We start from the raw sequence: 17,176 nt of genomic DNA, 5'->3' as shown, positions 1-17,176 counted from the left end.
TGAAGTCCTGAAGCATTTAGGACTGAAACAGACTGGCTCCCTATGAGATTCAGGCATTGAGGGCCACGGGACCCGGTGCCAGGGAAGCTTGAGGTCCTTCACCTATGGGGGCTGCCTGGGGGAGCGCAGCGCCCAGAGGGTCGTGAGGCCCGCTGTAGGCGGCAGGGAAAGTGCCACGGTCAGTTAGTGCCGTCGGTCGCGGGACCCGGTGACGAGGGGTCAGCCTGGCGGGAGGGAAGAGTGCTCCCTGCCTGGAGCTGTGCGTTGTTCAACGTTTGCCCTTTCGTTTTCCCAGCGAGGAGGGGCAGCAGCCGGTGCGGGGAGGGGTGGCTGAACCCTCTAGGCTGTCGGGAACTGGCTGTCAGGCCCTGGGCGCACCGCGTGACCACGCTCCGCTAACAGGATACCTGCTGCGCTCAGCCTCGCTGGGTTTTCAGGAGTCTCGAGGGTGGTAATAGACATGAAAGCTGTGAAAAGGCCAGGGGTGCGGAACCGAAGCCGGGTATCACCATCACACCCTTGGTGGCGTTCGGTCCCCGTCTGTAGCTGACACGATGCCCTCTGTCATTGCAGCTGAATAGCATTGGCAGTTACTACAAGCCCTGGTTCTTCAAGCACGTGGAGAACTACCTGAAGGCAAACGAGGAGGGCCTGGAGTACATTCCCTTGAGACACTACTACCACCGCCACACCCGCAGCATCTTCTGGGAGCTCCAGGTGAGGCTCGGATTTCCCAGGAGTCCCGGCCTGCCCGGCCGGCCGGGCAGGGAACCAGGATGGCTAGCATTGCAACCGCACTGTCTCCCTGGGGGAAAGAGCAGCTTTGTCCCAGGGAACCAGACACCCTGTTGCACGGCGACACGGTCGTTCCTCTCCGGGGGAACAGACCGCTCTCACTTACTAGCAGGCTGGCATCGAGCGTCTGCCACCGAGTGGGGCGCGGGGCCAGGTACCTGGCAGAACAGACACCTGTTCCGCCCTTGGGGGACGGTAGCCTCGCCAAGCTGACAGACTCTGGCACCGTGAAGGGCCGCGGGAACAGGAAGCGGAAGCAGCTAGTTCTGCCTAAGGTCAGAGGTGGCTGTCAAGCTTGGCCTTGAAAGGTGAGCGAGAATTTGCTTTTGTGCATGGAGGAGTGAGGAGCAGTGACATTTGAAACAGGGGTGTCGGGAAGGCCTCTCAGGGGGTGACTTGTGCTCAGGGACCCGAGCAGGGGAGGACAAGCCAGGCAGGGCTCGGGGGAGCGTTCCAGGCAGAGGAAGAGCCAGAGTGTGGGTCCTCAAACGGGCTACGTGGGTTCTTTTTTTTCTAAGTCATATAACCTAAAAATAATCATTTTAATGTATAGAATTCAGTGGCATTTAGAACCTTCATGATCTTGTGCAACTACCGCCAAAGTTGCTGAGGGCCTTTGGAGGAGAGGAACGGCGGTCGGGAAGCACCAGTGAGGCAGCAGGAAGCAGTATGAGCCCCCTCCCTCACCTCCATCCACCCCAGATGGTCGTGGGAGAGGAAATGATACCGCCAAGGAGGCCTGCAGGGGCCAGCCAGGCTCCAGCTGAGAGCAGGGAGAGGAAGACAATATTGAGAGAAGAGATTGAGAACGGGGGAGCTTTGCTGATGTCAGACCACGAGAGCACAGGGGAGGGCCTGGGAGACAAGGAGGTGTTGCATTGCAGTAACAGGTAACAGGTAACGGGGCACCTGGAAGCCCCTGGTGACTAGGTTAAACAGGGGTGACAGGCCTAAAGGAATTAAGCCCAGTGGTCTCCTAGGAGGAGGTGGTCAGTTCTAATAGGTCTCTTGGGCCGAATGTGATGGGGCCGTGGCGAGAAGTTGGAGGAGTGAGGCATGGAGAGTCATCAAGACTGGGGGCCTCGGGGATTCCCCCACCTCCGTTAGCCCTCCCTCGGACAGTGTCAAGGCCCAGCAGTTGGCGGGCAGTTTTGCCAAATGCGGGAGACACCATAGGGAGTGTCTTTGTTAAGAGCAAGGACATTAAAGAGACAAGAGAACGAGGACCAGCAGAGGACACTGGGGACGGCATCCGAGAGGTAGCAGTGACGTGCAGTAATCGCTCCTCACGCGTTAGCCGTTGTGCCGGACCCCGTGCTCGCATGATCTTGATCTTCCTCACAGCCCTGGGAGGGGGAGTTCTCTGGTCTTTTTCACTTTACAGATGGGGAGACTGAGGCTCAGGTCTTCCAAAGTAACGCAACTCAGTAAGAGATCGAGTATATTAGCAACTACTCCAAACTTAGAGCATTAAAACATCTGCCAGATTATGACTCTCATTTTTGGTTCTGTCACAGCTTTCTGAGGGTCAGGGATTGGGGAGTGATCTGGGTGGCTCTGGCTTAGGGTTGCAGTCAAGCGTCATCCAGAGGCTTGCCCAGGGATGGAAGATCTGCTTTCCAGAAGGCTCCCTCGCACGGTTGTTGACAAGAAGCCTCCGTTCCTTGCCATGTGGGCTGCTCGAGTGTCCTCACGACAAGGCAGCAGGGGCCTCGGTGCCTGTTATGACCTGTCTCCTCACTCCGCCAGTTCCCCCCACCCCGTGCTGTTCGTTAGAGCAAGTCCAGCCCACGCTCAACCAGAGTAGCAAAGAATTTGTGGGTTGTTTTTTTTATTAAAAAAAATTTTTTTAATGTTTATTTACTTTTGACAGAGAGAGAGAGAGAGAGAGAGAGAGAGCGCGCATGAGCGGGGGAGGGGCAGAGAGAGAGGGGGACACAGAATCTGAAGCAGGCTCCAGGCTCCGAGCTGTCAGCACAGAGCCCTACACGGGGCTCGAACTCAGAGACCGCGAGATCATGACCTGAGCCGAAGTCGGATGCTCAACCGACTGAGCCACCCAGGCACCCCAGAATTTGTGGGTTTTTTAAGATTACAGAGTTAGAATTCATAATGAGGTTCGTCTTATATTTTTGTGCTGTTAAGCAGTGGTTGTCCGGCCTGAAGTTAAAGGCAGACTCTTGTATGATGGGTGATTTACAATGGACATTTGCACACAGGGCATCTGGGTAGAGCACCACAGTGTCCACGACAGTGGGATTGCAGAAGCTGGGACTTCTAGAAAGAAGGGGTAATAAACCATGTCACCTGCAAGTCTTTTCCCCCTCCCCTGAGGTTAACTCCTCCTCCTCCAGGCAGCCCTATACTCTAGTTCCTCCTTGCTGAATCCACCCTTTAATCAACAAAACGTGACCTGGCCTGGGTGCTGAACTGCCCAATCCGTTCCTGTCATACCTGGGCCAGCCCTTCCGTCACCCAGCTCAGTTAATCAGCAATACCTGGGGTCAAGGCCAGCTACGTGATCTGCCGGGCCCAGTGCAGAAAGCAGGGGAAAAGTACCATCAAAGGCACTAAATGATAAAGCCTTTTCTTTTCTCCCACAGTCTCTCTCTTCATAAATATTTGCTATTTAATGTTCTAAGAAAAATTAATAACTTAAATTATTGGAATGACTTTACTGTTCACCTTTTAAGTACAAATGTAAGAGCGTTTAACTCTTCATGCATATGAATTTAATTCTTAATGGACCAGTAGAAATGCTGCACAAAACCAACTCAGCTATTTTTATCTCCCCTCCCGGTGACATGCACATTCCACGAACACTCCAGGGCGGCTTACTAACAAGTAAGGAAGGACTGAAGAGGAAGAAGACTCTGAGCAGCCCCCCTTTCCCTTCCCTCTTATGTCCTCATTGCCAGCCGGTGTAAGTGGCTGGCTAATAAAGGGAAGTAACACAAGTAGGAAATGTTACATGGGGTTCTTGGCTGTTCATGTTTCTTAGCACGTCATTGCCACAGGGCCTGCCTTTGAGGTTTGGGGTCCTGGCTCAGGCCAGGCCCCCCTGGATCTGTAGTGGGGCCCAGCAGAGCAGAACAGGCCAGTAGCAGGCTGGGCCCAGGTAAAAGGCAAGGGCAGGCAAAGAGCAGGGGACCAGGAGTGAAGCCAGGGACACGGGACCTGAGGTCACTCAGAGGCAGAAAAGATGAATGATGGGGCGGACAGGTGGGAAAGGAGAAGGGCGGGACGGGGCATGCTGTTTAAAACTTGAACTTTTCTGAGGTTGAGATTTGGGGAAAGGAATGGTTCTAGCTGACCCTTGTGGGCAACAAAGGACTGTTTTTAGGGGAAAAATACAAAAGGCGCTTAAACGTGAGAGAGGTGATGGGTCCCACTCGTCGTTAAAGACGGGGTGGAACAAAACTACAGGAGTCTCATCTGTCACCCTCAGGATGACGGCGAGGCAGAAGTGGGAGAACACTGTTTGGCCTGAGTGTGGGGAAACAGCGCTCTCTTGTGTTGTTGGGGAGGGTATAAAATGGTACAAAGTCTTGAAATAGTATCCATTGAAATCGCATATACTCTTTGAACCAGAATTTTCCACTTCTGGGAATTTATCTTACAGGTAAATGAACGTGCAAATGGGCAAAGATACATATACAAAGGACGTTCGGTGGAACAGTCTGGAAATAATCTAAGTGCTCATCAGTAGGGAACGGATGAAATCAATCAAGGAACGTCCATATAGGAGAGCAATGGTCCGCAAACATTCTCTCTGAACGGCCGGATAATAGTTAGGTTTTGTGGACCATGAGGTCACTCTAGAGGCTCCCTCTACCCATATAGACAATATGTAAATGAATGGGCCTGGTTGTATCCCAGTAAAATGTTATTTGTGGACCAGATTTATCCCAGGAGCCCGAGTTTGTGGGTCCCTGTAGTAAGTATGGTGTTGGGCACCCACGACCAAGCATGTGTGATGGCTCTCTGTATGCTGATGCACAGGAGACAGTGACGAGCAGGAGGCTGTTAGATGCCATCTGTGAGCTGTCTTTATTTGTTTATTTATTTATTTTGAGGTGGGGGAGAGAATGAGTGGGGGAGGGGCAGAGTGAGAGAATCAAGCAGGCTCTGCGCTGAGCCCCAACTCGGGGCTTGATCCCACGACCCTGAGATCACGACCTGAGCCGATATCAGTCAGCCTTTCGCCTGACTGAGCCCCCCGGGCTCCCCAGTGAGCTGTTGTTTTTTAAGCCCATCTGCTTGTCTGTGCATCAGATGTCTCTGATTCCTAATGGTGGTTGCGTTTGGGGAAGGGGAAAGAAGCTGGGTCGGGGAGGAAGGAAGTGGGGTCGGGACTAAGGGGGGAAACAGGGTGAGGGACTACGGGAAAGGAGGCTTGACCTTTGGACTGCTGGGATTTCTGCTGTGGACGTGTGTGGCTTTTCCGAAAGCAAGTGAGGGAACAATAAAAGCTGTGCTGCACATCGCGCTCCCGTGTCATGTGCCGGGACCCAACAGCAGAGCAGAGCGCAGACGGGTCCCTCCCTCATGGGAGCAGGCTGCCAGTGGGAGAGCCGCTTCCAGGGGAGAGGAGGGAGGAGTCACTCAGTCTCCAAACTCAGCACCCTGCTTCCTTTGGGAAGCCACCACTGACCCCTCTGCTGATGTGGGCCCTGCGTCTTTTAGTCCCAGCTCTCCCCACACGGTAGTCCCATGACTTGTCTCTTCATCACCTGAGGACAGGGATAGGGATCACCCCAGCGACCAGCATGGAACCTCCTAATTGTTGAACGTGGACAGGAATGTCCTTGGCTTCAAGAATGGGGTAGCAGGTGGACAAGGACACTCGGGAAGACAGACTTGGAGCAAGAGGAGGGGGAAGATACTGAGCTGGGGGCCAAGGTCTCCGCTGTTGGGGCTGGGCAGGCTTGCCAGCTGGTGGGAGCCCTGGAGGAGCTGGTGGGCAGCGCAGGGTGTGGTCGAATTGGGGGGGTAGGCTGTGAAGGGCCACAGGCACGAGAAGAGAAGTGGCTAGTTCTGCCTAGGGTCGGAGGTAGCTCTCAAGCTTGGCCTTGAAAGGTGACGAAGAACTTGCTTTTGTGCATGGAGGGGTGGGGAGCAGTAACACGTTGAATAGGAGTCAGAGAAGGCTCTCGGGGGATGCTGTGAACCAGTGGGCTTGTCGATGACCCTGAGCCAGACCTTGCCCACTCCAGGGAGAGCCGCCCCTGGCTGTGCGACCTCAGGGAAATCGCTTAAGCTCTCTGAATATCACTCTTCTCGTTCAACAGCATGTATTTTTCAACCACTTATGAAATGCCTGCTCTGTGCCAGCCACTCTGACCCCAACAAAAAAACAGCAATCATAACTACCTTATTTTGCTCCAGGCACTGGGCTGAGTGCCTTCTAGTTGGTATTTCGTTGTTCCCTCAAGTCCTGTTTTACAGATAAGGAAACAACGCTCAGAGAGGTTCAGTAACCACCCCAGGCCGTCGCAGTGGGTAAATGTCCGAGCTGAGAATCAAACCCAGACCCGATTGGGCAAATCCCGGGTACCACCGTGCCCCTCCTGCTGGAGGAGTGTGCCCCGTCACGCTTTCCCCGAGCACGGACCAAGGACCTGGCCCTGACGCATGGAGACACAGCCTTCGTGGGCCTGTCGTCTCCATCGCCAGCCTTTGTCTTTCAGGACATCATCCCCTTCGGCAACAACCCCATCTTCCGCTACCTCTTTGGCTGGATGGTGCCTCCCAAGATCTCCCTCCTGAAGCTGACCCAGGGAGAGACCCTGCGCAAGCTGTACGAGCAGCACCACGTGGTGCAGGACATGCTGGTGCCCATGAAGTGCCTGTCGCAGGCTGTGCACACCTTCCACAACGATATCCACGTGAGCCGGGGCAGGGACTGATCCTGGGCACGCTTGCCCTCTGGGCCTCCGTTTTCCCAGCTGTAATACGGGCCTGCTCAGCGATGGCCCTGATGGGGAGCCCTGATGGCTCAGCGAAGGCATGGGGGCTGCTAGTGAGCACTTCTGTGAGCACATTGTGTCCACTGATGCGGTGAAATGGAGGTGCTCTCGGCTGCGGCCTGGGGGATTGGGAGTGAAGCCAGAGAGGGGGTTCCCTGGGGAGGAGTGGGGTGGGGTGGGCCGGCCGTGAGCCTGTCACCTGTTGGAGAAAAAGCACCAACGCCCCTCTCCCTGGTCCACCCAGGTCTACCCCATCTGGCTGTGCCCGTTCATCCTGCCCAGCCAGCCGGGCCTGGTGCACCCCAAGGGAGATGAGGCAGAGCTTTATGTTGACATTGGAGCCTATGGGGAGCCGCGGGTGAAGCACTTTGAAGCCAGGTCCTGCATGCGGCAGTTGGAGAAGTTCGTCCGAAGCGTGCATGGGTGAGTGGCCCAGAGGGTGGTGCATTTCCTCCGGCCCCAGAGTGCTGCCACAGGGGTGTAGAGCAAGGGCCACGGTGATCAGTCCCGGGGCCAGACCGGCTGGCTGCCTAGCGAGCGTGAGGCCCCAGCAGCCTTGGTTCGGGAAGCACCTCGCGAAAGTACAGAGGTGGGACTGCAGGGGTTCTCGCCCTTCTTCCTCCACCCCTCCTCCCGTGAACACACCAGCGTCCCCCAGCTGCTCGGGCCAGAGCCCCACCATCACCCTGCTCCCCCCGCCAGAGCAGATGACGCTGTGGTTTTAGCGTCTTCCGGGTCGGAAGAGCACAGCTGAGGAGGGAGGGGTTCATGACTTGAAAGCCATGCCGGGCCCTGGACAGCATCGCTCCAAAACTGGCCTGGAACAAACGCTTGATGCCTTGAACACGGACACGTCTCAAAATAATTAGCTGATTGGGAAACACACACACACACACACACACACACACACACACACACTCAAAAAAAAAAACCAGGATAAAGGAGACTTGTATGATTGCATTTACACAAAAGTCCAGAATCCATGGGGACAGAAAGCAGCTCTGCCTGGGTCAGTGGGGGTGACGGACGGCCCAGGGGCATGAGGAAAGTTTTGGGGGTGATGGCCCTTTACATATGGGCAGTCAATAAAAAAAAAAAATGAAAAGAAGGCAGCCCAGTGGCCCCCTCGGCAAAATGGGGGCGAGCGTCCCTGTGCTGCCCTCCACCACCAGCTCGGTAGGGGGGTTGAACGAGAGATCCTCCAGGAGTACTTCCCGCGCCACAAGGCGTGTGACGCGTGGGGGACAGCTGGGGTCCCGCGGGTCCTTTTCCCCTCCCTGCAGCCTCCCCTCCTGTGCCCTGCAGGTTCCAGATGCTGTATGCCGACTGCTACATGAGCCGGGAGGAGTTCTGGGAGATGTTCGACGGCTCCCTGTATCACAGGCTGCGGGAGCGGCTCGGGTGCCAGGACGCCTTCCCCGAGGTGTACGACAAGATCTGCAAGGCCGCCAGGCACTGAGCAGGGGCTGGCCCCGAGAGACACAGACGTGTGGGTGGGCCCCGTCCCCCAGGTGCAGGAGGCATCTTCTCTTCAGGCAAGCTTGCCGGCCCTCCCAGATCCACCCTTCCAGAAAGAAACCCCTCCAGAGATCTCACCCGGACCACCCCAGCGGCTCCCAGGGGCGGCCGAGTGGAGTGCAAAGGACATGGGCTCCGGAGTCAGACATACCTGAGTCCAGTTCCCAGTTCCGGCACTCATTAGCTGTGTGACTCCGGGCAAGTCACCCGTTGACTCCACCCAACCCCTCTGAACCTAGCTCTTTGCCCGTTGAAAGGGGGCAACAGCACCCGCCTGCAGGCCACAGTCATCCAGGTCGAGCGCCTGTCTCCTCGGAGGTGCTGGATACGTGTAGCGGCGGTTACTATGGCTTCCCGTTCAGCACCTCATCTGACTGGCGAGCTCCGGATTCAGCGCTGGGTCCGGGAAGGCTCCGTGCGAGGTCACCTGGGCGCAGGTTTGGCTGGAAGGGTTGAAGGGATGCCCCAGAGCTGGACTGCGGGTGCTTCGGTCAGCCAGAAGCACTCCGCGCCGAGAGAAGGAAGGCTCCTCTCTCCCCCTGGGCTCTTGGGAGGGCAACAGATGGGGCAGGCAGGCCCAAGATGTGCTGTGCCAAAGGTCCCAGTCCAAAGTTCCCTCTGCCGCCCTTAGTAATGCCCTGCCCCTTGCCCCTTCCCGCTTAGGCTTGCGGGCCCATCCCAGCCACCCCCACGTCTCAGAGAGGACCTTGTCCTCAGAGAAGACAGCACGGACTCCTGCCCTAGCCCAGGTGGAGCGAGTGGCTCCTGCTCTGAACTGGGTCCGGAGATCCTGGGCCCATCCTTGGCTCCTCAACCCTCCATGCCTCATCTGGTCCCCAGAGCGTGCCTAGTCACGGTGGGGGTGCATCCATGCTGCTCTGCGGCATGCGGTGGGGGGTCAGGGGTGGACCACACCAAGCAGGAAAATGGAGACTTGGTGAGGATTCTCGCTGTGGGGCCGGAAGGAAAGACCATCAACTTGATTTCTCCAACTACTCATCCCCCTTCATTCTCCCCCACCCACAGCTGTAGTTCATTTCAGTGCCTTACAAATCCTAAGCTCAGAGAAAATCAGCTCCGTTTCCCTTCCAGAAGGAAGGGAGCCTCCCCAGGGCCTTCCCAACTCGTTAAAGTTTGATTGTTTATGCAACTCCATCTGAAGAACCGCCCGGCCTCAGCTGAGGACCCAGAACCTGAGAAGGAAGTGTGTCTTGTGGGGAGCTGGGATTAAGCCAACTGTGCCAGGCGGTGACATTCTGAGAGAGAGCACTGCCCGAGAGGCAGGGGCTGGCTTTAAGTCCCTGCTCCCTTGTCAGCAAGCCATGCGACCGTGGGCAGGTCATTTAGGCCTCTGAGCTGTGGCCCCTCATTCTACCCTGTCGGTACAGCCGAGACCTCCCCGGGCCCTCCTGCTGTGGGAGCACATGCCTGTCTTAGACAGTGTGCTTGCAGCGCCCCCGGAAGGTCAGGTGAGAAATAAATCCTCCAAGTGAACGCTTGGGCTGTGTCTCAAGGTCCTTCCTTGGGTCCGAGACCAGCTGTCATGTCGCTTTCAGAGAGGCGCACCTGTGGCTTGCAGGGAAGTGTCTGTCCCGTCTCTGTAAGTTGCCAGAATCCTGATGGAACCAGTCTCAACGCACTGCAAAGTGTCTTAGCGTGGTCCTGTGAGTGCCGGGTGCGTTCATGGCACTCAGAAGGCAAGGGAACCCCCCTTACCCATTTGGCCCCATGGGCAGGGGGGGTGGGGGGGGTGGGGGGGCAGAACGTGAAAACAAAATAAGAAACCTCATTCTCCAGCTTGTCTGCAAAGCATGTGAATTCTGGCTTTAGCTCTCATGTGGGCCCCTGTGCTTCCCACTCGGTGCTAAGCTGATGATCCTACTTCCTGTAGAGGAATGGTTTGCCCGAGCAGAGTAACCCATCAAATAAGGCTCTGTCCTTTCACCAGAGGGGTCTCCGTCCTTAAGCCGCTGGGACTGTGGCCAGAGATGCCAGCAGCCTCTATCATGCTAGATGATAGATAGTCCTAGGATAACCAAAATCCTGCCCTTCGCAGACCTCCCCTGGAAACTGGAGCTTGGAGGGGAAGGTCTTGGGATCACGCCAGCCTCAGGTTAATGTTTTGCTCCAGTGATCTCTTGCCCGGAAAGGGGTAGACTTCCAAGCATGGCGAGCCTAGCTACCGGCACTTTCCTGCAGCCAGTCCCATCACTGTCCCTCCGTGTGGTGGTTTGGGGTGCGGTGGGTGTGGAAAGTGAAGGAATAGGCCTCTCCCCTCCAGAGCCCCGAGTTTTTTGGCCGGAAGGATGCATAGATCAGATATTGCTGGAAGGGAAGGGAGGGGGTGGGGATGCGCGTGGCAGTGCATGGTGTGTGGTTATTGTTTGTCCGGTGATCACGGGGACCAAGGGGAAAGGCGCGGGTGTCCCCCAACAGGCTCTTGGCTGCAGGCGCTGTGCCCACTGTCTAGAACACTTCCCATCCCCGTGGCTGTGTGGCTCTGCTGCTGCTGCTGCTGTAAAAATAAAAGCGTTACCTGGAAATTAGCCTTTGTCGTTTCTTGCTTTGGGGACCACAACGTGGAGTCAGGCTGGGGCTCAAGTGCCGGGGCAATTTCCCTCTCTGGACCTGCATACCCGGGGATGAGGGCTGAAAGACAATGTCGGGGGGCGGGGGTGGTGGTGCCAAGTTTGGCTCGGGCGATTTTCCAACCCGTTTTCGAGTTTGGCATCGGTCACAACGTGACCTGGCATAGGTTTCAGTAGGATCCCTCTGACCACAGCGGGGAGGGTGGAAACCAGGAGACCAGCAAGAAGGGCCCAGGTGAGCAGGGATGGTAGCTCAGATCAGGGAGGGGACTGTTTGTCAGACATGGTTGTCGGGAGCTCTGGGCTACAGTGCTGGCTTGGTCACTGGAACCCCTTCCTTCCAGCTGCTGGAGCTGCGTTCCCCAGCCTCCCTGGCCCTCAGATGTGTCCTCATGTCTGGGCTCATCGGGACGCGAAGAGAAGTGGGAGAGACCTCCCACGTGAGGTTCTGGCACGTTCCCCTTCCATGAGCTGGATTCCAGCGACAGCCAGCACATAGGCTGTGGCTGACTCACAAGCAGGAAGGAGCCCGAATCCCTGAGTAGCCGTGTGCGGAACTGCCCGCCGCCTGTTGCGGGCGCCGGAAATAACGGACATTGTGGCGGAGTCACTGTGCACGTGGGACTGTTTGCTAGAGCTCTTCGATTCACCCTAGTTGGCTGTCAGGCCAAAATGAGCAGAGATGTAAGAGCTGCGTTTAGGACAATAATGTTTTAGGCAAACACGTGGATATACACGATGGACGTCTTCCTAAAATACGTGTGGTACGAAAGGTCCCATCCTGAGGTTCTTTGGGAAGAACGCTTCGGAAATCTTTTCCAGTTCAGCGTCTCACAAACCTGGATTTTGTGAATTCTCTTTAAAGGAGGAGAAATCTTTAGTGCTCCTTAAAATAGAATTCGTATTTCACGCCTTAAATGTCGCCCTGCATTGGAACAGCACACGACACACAGTATCGTATTTAATCTTAATCCTGGACCCAGGGCAGGCCCGTTTATACCTGCTCAGGCCAGGAACGGGAAGCTCAAGAAAGGGCAAGTGATTTGCCTGAAGGCCACGGGGAAGCTATTAAACAAGGATGCAACCCCTTCATCTAATCACAGCCTCAAGTCCGGGAAGAGCCTTAGCCAGCGCCAGGTGAGACAGATCTCGAAGCTGTGAAATGAGGCCCCGTGGCTGAGCCGCACACACAGCGGGTGGGCGGGAGGTGAGGGTTCCCGCTCGGTCTGCTGAGAAGGGAGGCAGGGAGCGTTCTGCTTCCTTCCAGGGCAGTTCCTTCCACCAGGAGCCCCTCTTGCCTGAACAGACCCTCAGCCCACACCTGCAGCGTCCGTGCACTAACATTCATGCAATCGGTTTTCCAAACTCGGCTCACGTAAGAAAAATCAGACTACGCAAGTTAAATGTAGACATATTTTTTAAATACGCTTTCGTGGGGTGCCTGGGTGGCTCAGCTGGTTAAGTGTCCGACTTTGGCTCAGTTCGTGGGTTTGAGCCCCACATCGGGCTCCGTGCTGACAGCTCAGAGCCTAGAGCCTGCTTCAGGTTCTGTGTCTCCCTCTCTCTCTGCCCCTCCCCCACTTTCACTGTCTCTCTGTCTCTGTCTCTCCCTCTCTCTCAAAAATAAATATTTCAAAAGTTTTAAATATGCCTTCTAGTTCTATCTTGGTTATTAAACGGCCTATAGGTTTCGTCTGGCATGACTAATTAATGCCAGTGACTGCTCTGACAAGCTGTGTTGAGAAAATAGGTTTTGTTGAGGTCTAGGAAGGGGTATTTTGATGGTGCTAGGGGTTGAATGTGTCCCCCACCCCCCCAAAATTTGCATGTTGAAGCCCTGATGTGATGGTATTGGGAGGCGGGGCCTTTTGAAAGTAATTGGATCATGAGGGTGGAAACCCCAGGATGGGATTAGTGTCTTTATAAGAAGAGACTCAGAGGGGCGCCTGGGTGGCTCAGTCGGTTGGGCGTCCAACTTCAGCTCAGGTCACGATCTCGCAGTCCGTGAGTTTGAGCCCCGCATCGGGCTCTGGGCTGATGGCTCGGAGCCTGGAGCCTGCTTCCGATTCTGTGTCTCCCTCTCTCTCTGCCCCTCCCCTGTTCATGCTCTGTCTCTCTCTGTCTCAAAAATTTAAAAAAACGTTAAAAAAAAAAAAAAAGAGAGAGAGATCTAGCCCTCCTTCTGATCACTGCCATCTGAGGATACAAGATGTCCATCTGCAAACCAGGAGGAGGGCTCTTAGCAGATACCCGATCCGCCAGCACCTTGATCTTTGACTTGTTGGCCTCCAGAACGATAATAAATGTTTGCTGCTTAAGCCACCCATGCTATGGTAGGCTGTCATAGCAGCTGGAACTGCTGAAGTCAGATAGTGTGAAGATTGTTGACCCAAGGGACCCAGAAACAGCTGAATCCTGCCCTGTCCATCACCTCTCCTCCCCATGGGGTTCCTTAGGGAGCAGGCCTAGGGAATGATTTTCGTAATGGGGGCGCTGTGAGGTAATAGGAAAAAAATATATTGGTCTATGTCCCCAGTGCTTGGCACAGGGTTCCTAAAAATCCTTGTAATTTCCTAAGCGATAAAAGCACCAGGAACATCGTTTATTCTAATATCTGGCCTTTGATCCTGATTCCTGACTCTGAGCTCATAATTCCCTTGGAATTTCCTGGGTGAGAGGAGGGTCTTTTGCCCTAACGAGGCAACTCTGGGTGGGCTCCTGGTGGGCTCCTGGATGGGGTTCTGAGGGTCAAGTTAGAGAAGGTGAAACTCTCTTTAGGGCCTAGGGACCACGGCAGGGCCAACAGCAGGACCCAGGCTTGCTCAGGCTCAAGGTAGGCAGCGAGGAGCCCACGATTACAAGGATTCAGGATGTGAACTCTCTGAACAGAAGGGGCTTCCCAGAGCCGCCTCTCACCTGGCCTGGCTGCTATGCCTGGGGTCACTGTGGGCTCACAGTACGAGGCACTGCATAGGGTTCATGATGGCCAAAACCATCACTCTCAGGTACTGATGAGGAACTAACACAGCCAAGAAAAGTCTCATCCTATTAACTATGTTAGCTAAAGCAAAAGTGCTGTGCAACCTAGGTAAGCTTGTTCCTTCTCTGAAACTCAGTTTCCTCTTTTAAAAGCTAGCTGTGCTTGATCATGCTGACGTATTAGATGACCAGCTACCTAGTTGCAACAGGCCTGCCTAGGTGAGATGCCCACTCATTGTTACGTTATCTGTGGTCCAGGTTGCAAGGTTGTGCCAGAGACATAGGTCTGGTGACATGGCCTATGAAAGGCAGCTTTTGCCCTGCTCAGGGTTGCTCACAACCTGGCAGGACCTCATATTGGACTGGAAGAAACTGCTAGCCTCCCAAGCAACCAGGGGGATGCTGGACGCTGATATGACTTTTATAAGGTTTAGGTGCCAGAGTACTCACCCCAGTCTTTCGTGGACGACTGCAAGAGACTGAACTAGGCAAACCTCTTCCCTGATGTGGAACTCTTTTCTCCAAAGCCTTTAGTCCAACGTATAACAAACAGAGTTTGTACTTTGGTTCAAACAGGGCAGGGCTAAGAGCCCAGCCCTCATGGAGCCCTCCAGCCTTCCTTCCCCAGTGGTCCCCGGAGGCCTCAGCAGAACCCAGTCAACAAACCTCAGCGTTCCTGGTCTCTTACAGCCCCGCCCAGGCAAAAAGTCAAAGGTCACAGGAGCCGGATTTCAGCTCAACATCCATAGGACTCTTTACAAGCATGCCTGCCTGCGCTGGAAGGGACTGTCTTGGAGGTGTGTAAGAAGCTAGGCAGAGAGTTATCGTTGTGAAAGAAAGCAGTAATCTCAAACTGAGATGCCCAAACCAGCGGTGTGGGAAGGTGACACAATGCGATGCCAGAAAAAATATTTCTGCGTGTTCTGGTCTGGGTCAGAAGCACATCTTGAGGCAAGGATTTCAGTGTAAGTAGTTTATTTGGGAGGTGAAGAAAACACCAGTTGGTGGAAGAGGTGCCAGCCAATAAAATGTGCGTTGCCAACAGGTTACCACTGTGGGCAGCTGGAGATGAATTGTGCTGGGAAAACTCTGACAGCCAGAATAAAAACCTACACCTCAGAGTTAGATCCCACAAGGGGTGAGGGAGCTGGGTGCTTATATTCCAATTCCATCGGTCAAATCTGAGGGCAGCTCCCGGTGGGGGGGGGGGGGGGGTTGTTAATTCTTGTGGCACTTCCCCTTCCATGGAAGAAAGCTTTCCATGGTGGCCAGAGAACCCTTCACTCCATTATGGCTGGATGTCCCTTCTTAGCATATGTGACTTTAGGGACACATAGAAGTTCCTTGGTATTTCAAGGGAAAAGTACTTCAAAGAACTGCCTGATTTAAAGTTGTTACATAGGTTTCTCTTACAAAAGGGCAAGCGTTCCAAAATCGCTGACCTACTCTATGCTGACGGCGACTGTCAGTAATATCACAGCCAACAAATATACTTGAAAAAAAAAGTACTTATTCTATAAGGCCAATTCATCTTTTTTTAAAAAGTGTAATCGCGGGGCGCCTGGGTGGCTCAGTTGGTTGAGCATCCGACTTCGGCCCAGGTCATGATCTCTCAGTCTGTGAGTTCGAGCCTCGCGTCGGGCTCTGTGCTGATGGCTCAGAGCCTGGAGACTGCTTCGGATTCTGTGTCTCCCTCTCTCTCTGACCCTCCCCCGCTCATGCTCTGTCTCTCTCTCTCTCTGTCAAAAATAAATAAAACATTAAAAAAAATTAAAAAGAATAAATAAAAAGTGTAATTGCATATATTTTTAACTTTTTATTTTGAATTAATTTTACTTATGGAAAAGTTGCAATGATAGTTCAGAGTTCCCACGTCCCCCTCACCCAGCTTCCCCTAACATTAACATCTACGTAACCACAGAATTATCAAAACCAAGAAATTGACTTAAAGTGTACAATTTGGTTAGGCTTGATATTTGGATATAGCACAGTTGTTTATTCATTCATCTCTTGATGGACATTTAGGCTCCTTCCAGTTCGGGGCGCCCACAGATAAAGTGGCCAGGAGCGTCACAGTCTCTGTATGGACTTTTGGTCTCATTTCTCTTGGGTAAATACGCAGGACTAGATTATATGGTAGGTGTATGGTTAGCTTTTGCCAAATTGTTTTCCAAAGGCATTGTATGACTTTGCACTTTCCACCAGCAGTGTATGAGAGTTCCAGTTGTCCCACATCCTCACCAACACTGGGTATGGTCAGTCTTTTTTAATTTTACCTTTTTAAATACGTGGGTAATAGTATCTCATTGTGGCTTTAATTTGCATTCCCTTAATGACTAATATATATATATATATTCCGAATATAAGTCCTTTATCATATCTATGATTTGCAAATGTTTTCTCCCAGCCTATGGCTTGTGTTTCCATTATCTTAATAGTGTCTTGGAAAAAACAAAAATTTTTTAATTTTAAGTCCAATTTCATGATTTAACAATTTATTCATACCATACCAAAGTATCCTCTATAGAATAACAGTTAAATTTGCATCTAAGAAATTTCTGCCTAACCCAAAGTCCAGAGATTTTCTTCCTATGCTTTCTTCTAGAAGTTTCATTAGTCGAGGTTTCACATTTAGGGTTTTGATTTGTTTTGAGTTAATTTTTGTATATGATTTGAGTCATTGATCACAGTTTATTTTTTGCATATTGATAATCAACAGTTTCCAGCACCACCTGTTGAGATCATTCTTTTTCCACTGAGTTGTCTTTGCACCTTTGTTGAAAGTCAGTTGTCCATTGGTGTGTGGGGCTGTTTCTACATTCTCTGTTCTGTTCCTTTCATCTGTCTATCTTGATACCAATTTCACACTATGGAATAAGGTAATGTTATTCCCCCAGATTTGTTCCTCTTTTTCCAAGTTGTTTTGGCTATTTTATGTCTTTTGTATTTCCATATATTTTAGGATCAGTTTGTCAATTTAAAAACAATTACCGGGATTTTGATTGATATTGCATTGAATCTACAGATCAACTTGGGAGGAACTGATATCTTAGCAATATTGAGTCTTTTGATCCATGAACATGGTATAGCTCTCCTTTATTTAAGTCTTCTTTTAATTTCTTTTGGCAGTATTTTATAGTTTTCAGTGTAAACATATGTATGTTTTTTGTCAAATTTATACCTAAATATTTCATAGTTTTGAGACTATTATAAATGGCATTTTAGCTTTTCAATTGTTGGTAACCACTAATATATAGAAATATTTGCTTTTGGGGCACCTGGGTGGCTCAGTCGGTTGAGCGTCTTGCTTCAGGTCAGGTCATGATC

At 52.8% G+C, this 17,176-nt stretch overlaps 1 protein-coding gene across 1 annotated transcript in view; it reads left to right on the top strand.

Moving 5' to 3' along the window:
• Window positions 1–10,825, top strand: part of DHCR24 (24-dehydrocholesterol reductase) — a 28,223-nt gene extending 17,398 nt beyond the window's left edge. Inside the window, exons 6-9 of the mRNA XM_045477526.1 lie at window positions 574–717; window positions 6,486–6,683; window positions 7,009–7,187; window positions 8,070–10,825. Coding sequence (XP_045333482.1) covers window positions 574–717; window positions 6,486–6,683; window positions 7,009–7,187; window positions 8,070–8,223 — 675 coding nt within the window. The 3' untranslated portion in view covers window positions 8,224–10,825. The remainder of the gene's footprint in view (window positions 1–573; window positions 718–6,485; window positions 6,684–7,008; window positions 7,188–8,069) is intronic.
• Window positions 10,826–17,176: the final 6,351 nt, after the last annotated feature.

This window comes from Leopardus geoffroyi, chromosome C1 (genome assembly GCF_018350155.1).
Source record: "Leopardus geoffroyi isolate Oge1 chromosome C1, O.geoffroyi_Oge1_pat1.0, whole genome shotgun sequence".
Classification (NCBI taxonomy): Eukaryota; Metazoa; Chordata; class Mammalia; order Carnivora; family Felidae; genus Leopardus; species Leopardus geoffroyi.
The sequence above is the reverse complement of the archived record's forward strand: the minus strand, read 5'-3'. Positions and strand labels throughout refer to the sequence as shown.